The sequence below is a fragment of the Juglans regia genome, chromosome 13 (assembly GCF_001411555.2).
Source record: "Juglans regia cultivar Chandler chromosome 13, Walnut 2.0, whole genome shotgun sequence".
NCBI classification, from domain to species: Eukaryota; Viridiplantae; Streptophyta; class Magnoliopsida; order Fagales; family Juglandaceae; genus Juglans; species Juglans regia.
The window spans coordinates 23,150,308-23,154,622 of NC_049913.1; the positions used below are offsets into that span (position 1 = coordinate 23,150,308).

Here is a 4,315-nt window from a genome sequence, read left to right on the forward strand (position 1 = left end):
TAGTTCGGGTATAAACAAATTAAGATGAGTTAGGAAGATCAGGATAAAAGCTCCTTCATTACTGACCGAGGCTAATATTGTTATAAAGTAATACCATTTGGATTGAAAAATGTTGGAGCAACATATTAGAGGTGGGTGAATTGCATGTTCGAAGAGCATATTGGATGAAAGATGGTGGTCTACGTGGATGATCTGTTGGTCAAGAGTAAGGAGCCCAGCCACCATATAGCATAGCAGACCTGAGGGAAGCCTTCCCAGTGCTATGCTAATATAAGATGAAGCTTAACCTAACCAAGTATGCTTTTGGTGTAGAGTTCGATAAGTTTTTGGGTTAGACAGTGTCAGAATAGGGAATTGAAGCTAATCTAGAGAAAGATAAAGGAGATAATAGAAATGAAGCCCCTGCAAAACCTGAGTGGGGTACAAAAATTGGCTAGCAAGATAGAGGCCTTATATCGATTCGTGCCGAGATCGATGAACAAATGCTTTCCATTTTTCAAGGTGTTGCGAAAGGTGTACGGTTGGAATGGCAAAAGTGATGAGGCATTCCAACAATTGAAAGAGTACCTAACCAACCCCCCTCTTAAGGTGAACAAAACTGTGGGAAACTCTATACCTATACCTATCGGTCACACAAGATGCCACCTCTGCTGCACTAATTAGGGAGGAAGGTGAGAAGTAAAGGTTGATGTACTACACAAGTCGTGCCTTGAAAGGAGTTGAGATGCACTACTCACATGTAGAGTTGTTGGCGTTGGCACTGATGGTTGTGGCTTGCAGGGTGAGACCCTCAATAAAGGTATTGATCAATGCTCCCTAAAAAGAGTCTTATACATGCCTGATACTTCTGGCCTTCGGGTAAACTGGTTGATCAAACTCAGCGAATCCGACATCGACTACGTTCCCAAAAATGCCACAAAGAGATAGATCTTAGCAGATTTCATGGCTAAACTTGTCGATTTTCCAAAAGAGACGTGAGAAGCCCCACAAGGAAGTCCCTTGCAAGTATGCACATTTTCTAGAGAGACTCTTCTGAACTTTATCCATATTTTCATTCTCCGTGCTCTCGAGAGACTCTAGAAAATGTGCATACAGGCATGTGCCAAAAGATGCAGACTCGACGACAGCAAGGTAAATGCAAGAATGTTAAGGGTTAGTTTGGATAGTTAGATGAGATGACATGATTTTAAATGAGTTGAATAAAATATTATTAGAATATTATTTTTTAATATTATTATTATTTTAAGATTTGAAAAGATTAAATTTTTTATTAAATCTTATGTGAAAATTTGATAAAATTATAATACTAAGATTATATAAGATTAGATGACATCGAATTTCACGTCGATAAATGATTTATGTCCCAAGTCTCCTTTTTGAGAAAGTCTTTGACACTTTCTTTTTTATTTTTTTATTTAATAATTAAAGAAGTTTTTCAAAATAATATTGAGATTTTAAAAAAATATATATTTAAATTTATTTAAAAAATACATAAAAAAATGAATTATATTAATCGAGACCCAAAATGGGTAATGCCACCCTCTCATGTCTGTAAATAAAGTACGAGAAAAAAAATAATAGAAAAAGATCCCGATCCCGACAAGACAGATGAAGTGAATAACTGTCATGTTGACAGTTAGAAAGCTGCTAAAAAACAAAAAACATTATGGAATTAATTTCGTTTTTCTGTAGAAAAAGAAAGAAAAAACCAGGGCCTCCCACATAACCATGGTATGCTCCTCAACTTTTCTACATGTCCAAGGAAGAATTGAAACACCTGGCAATGACTCCCATCTATAAATACTCTCTAGTCTCTCCTCCTCTTTCCTGATATTTCCCTCCGTCGACGCACCGTACGTCCTGAGAGCTAGAGGAATTGTTCTTGTACATGAGAAGCCATGGCAGCAGAGCTAGACATAGCATATGGGTACAAGACCAGACCTTCATCTCTCTTGAGCTCCATTTTCATGTCCACCTTGAACGCTGCAGCGAAGACGCTCGTTTCCGTGGCGAGAACCGAGCAGGCGGAGAAGTGGAAGGCGGCGGACCACCTGCGGTTCGTGGTGATGCTGCTGACTTGGATGGCGGTGTGGGTTCTTAGGTTTTTGATGGATTACTTGCCTCACTCCAATATTGGCCCTTCTCCTCAATATCTCCTTGGCTTCTCCTCTGCCGAATCATTGGACTTTCCGTCAACATCCTTGTCATCATCTTCCTCTTCCATGTTGTCTTCCTTTCCTTCCTTGGATTTAGTTGTTCATGAAGGTGTTGATGGATCCTCTGTCCAAGCCCTTGGTAGGGCACTCTCACAAGTAAGCCAGCTTGAATAATAATTTTCTGACTGAACAAACAGTGATATAGCATATATAATTTGTTGTTCGTTTATTTATTTACTTTCGATCTGATCAGTGGCTCCGAACCCTAATTTGATCCCAAAAATCTTCTTCTTGTGCATCGATTCAAGTTCATGAGACAGCCGAGAAAGGAAACGAACTGAATTATAAGATTAATCATGAGACAATCGAAGAGGTTTTTCTTTCTTTTTCAATTGGTGGGTCCGCCGAAATTGGTACATCTTGATCTGAGCTTCAAATTCTAGTACTCGAATCCTAAGTCACGAAGTTCGACATGATCATCAGAATGATTAGTTAGAATCAAGAGCTAGCTAATACGTTTGTTAGCAAGCTAGGTGGCATTAACAGGGAACAAGTGGACTGCATGCACCACTTTATAATACTAATCTATGCCACGTATTTAAAAATGACATCATACATGATCCTTAACAGGACTCCTTTATTTAGCACATGTTCCGTTATGATTGGTCAATACTTGCTGATCTTTCTAATTCATGGTTCGTACGTCGGACGTAGATTCTTGTGCTCCTCACCGAAATCCCAGCCACATCGGGGAAATACCAGTTTGCGATGGCTATGGCTGACAGGATAATGGACGAGAATGCAAGATACGGCCACGTGGTGCTTCTCCACATCAATCGTACGGCTCTCGCATCGGCATTCGCCCGCACGTCAAACCTTCTATACCGGGCATTGGAACGCTCCCAAGGAGATCAAGACGATGACAGCAGCTCTTATGCGTGGACCACGCGCGTCATCCGGGCGCTGCCCATGGGCTCCTACTTGACATCCTACATGAAAGGGCTGGGCTTTTGTGTGAGCACCATAATGTCGACTGTGGCAAATATCAATGCCGCCGCAGGCACGCATCAGTCGCAGAAGAGGAGGAGGCAAGTTGGGATAGATCATCATGTGGAGGAGGTGACGGCAGAGAAGCTGGCTCAGGAGCTGCTGTGGATGACCACAAAGCTTAGGGATTATGGAGCTGTGGATGAAGCTTTGGTGCAATGGAGCTTTGCCTCAGGTTTAGCCTCCTTCTCTCTTACTGCTAATGTTAGGGTTCAAGGCTTCATCGTGAAGATCTCAGGTAAAGATCATCAGCTAAAACCCTCGAGAAAAAAGTAGTCTTAGTTTATGTTCTCCAAACTTATCGCTGTTTCTGATATCTGATATGTATAGCTATATTATTTCGAGAGCTTGTTGGAGAAGACCTGGTGATTTCGAGCCAAGTAAAGTTCAGGATACTGTTGTTTTGGCTTCCATTGTTTTGCCATGCAAGCAACGGGCTGGCATATCCTGTCCTGTCAAGGTTCGAAAAGATGGAAGTAGAAAGAGCCATAGATGAAGCACTCTCCACCTTACCTGCAGCGGATCAAGAAGTCATTCTTACTAATTGGCTGCAAGATTTTACCATTGCTGCTTCGGATTGGCCCAATCTCCAATTTTCTTACGATCGTTGGTGCCAATCTAGTCGTAAAGTTGTGGCATAGGATTACTGTGCATACATTTGTATATATCCGGGTCGAGGACCAAATCATAAATAACGCCTCATATTGCTTGTCTTTCTTTTCTTCTCTAGCTTCCTCTTTAGTGCAAGAACGTATATATATAATAATTCAGCTTCGATCTCTAATCTCTTCTTAAAGTGTACGCTAGAGTACTTATATACATAGTTGCATGCCTTTTTTCTTTTTAATTTTGGAAGTAGTGCAATAAGAGTACGTCGATCCAAATATTACGACTTAACAGAAATGCTACGTAACAGATCTCGAGGTCCCGAACATTTTTTCCGATTTTTTTTTTTACAGTAATTAGATAGAAAGTATTTTTTAACGATGATGTAAATTTTTTATTTTTTATTTTTTTATTTTTTAAAAAAATATTTATTATGATTAAAAAAATATATAAAAAAATAAAAATAAAAAAATGAAAAGCAGTGTTCGGTGACCGTAGAACCGCTC

General features: G+C 39.9%; 1 protein-coding gene across 1 annotated transcript; it reads left to right on the forward strand.

Annotated features, from left to right (window-relative positions):
* Positions 1–1,823: 1,823 nt before the first annotated feature.
* On the forward strand, positions 1,824–3,987 carry LOC108988493. Its single transcript, XM_018961766.2, has 3 exons — positions 1,824–2,312; positions 2,871–3,441; positions 3,534–3,987. The coding sequence occupies exons 1-3, from the start codon at positions 1,899–1,901 to the stop codon at positions 3,842–3,844; spliced, it is 1,296 nt and encodes a 431-aa protein (XP_018817311.1). The 5' UTR covers positions 1,824–1,898; the 3' UTR covers positions 3,845–3,987.
* The last annotated feature ends 328 nt before the right edge of the window (positions 3,988–4,315 follow it).

Coding starts and splice junctions, on each gene's coding strand:
- LOC108988493 (XM_018961766.2), top strand. CDS start 1,899: ATGGCAGCAGAGCTAGACATAGCATATGGGTACAAGACCAGACCTTCA. Junction 2,313..2,870: donor TTGGTAGGGCACTCTCACAA/GTAAGCCAGCTT, acceptor CGTCGGACGTAG/ATTCTTGTGCTCCTCACCGA. Junction 3,442..3,533: donor CTTCATCGTGAAGATCTCAG/GTAAAGATCATC, acceptor TGATATGTATAG/CTATATTATTTCGAGAGCTT.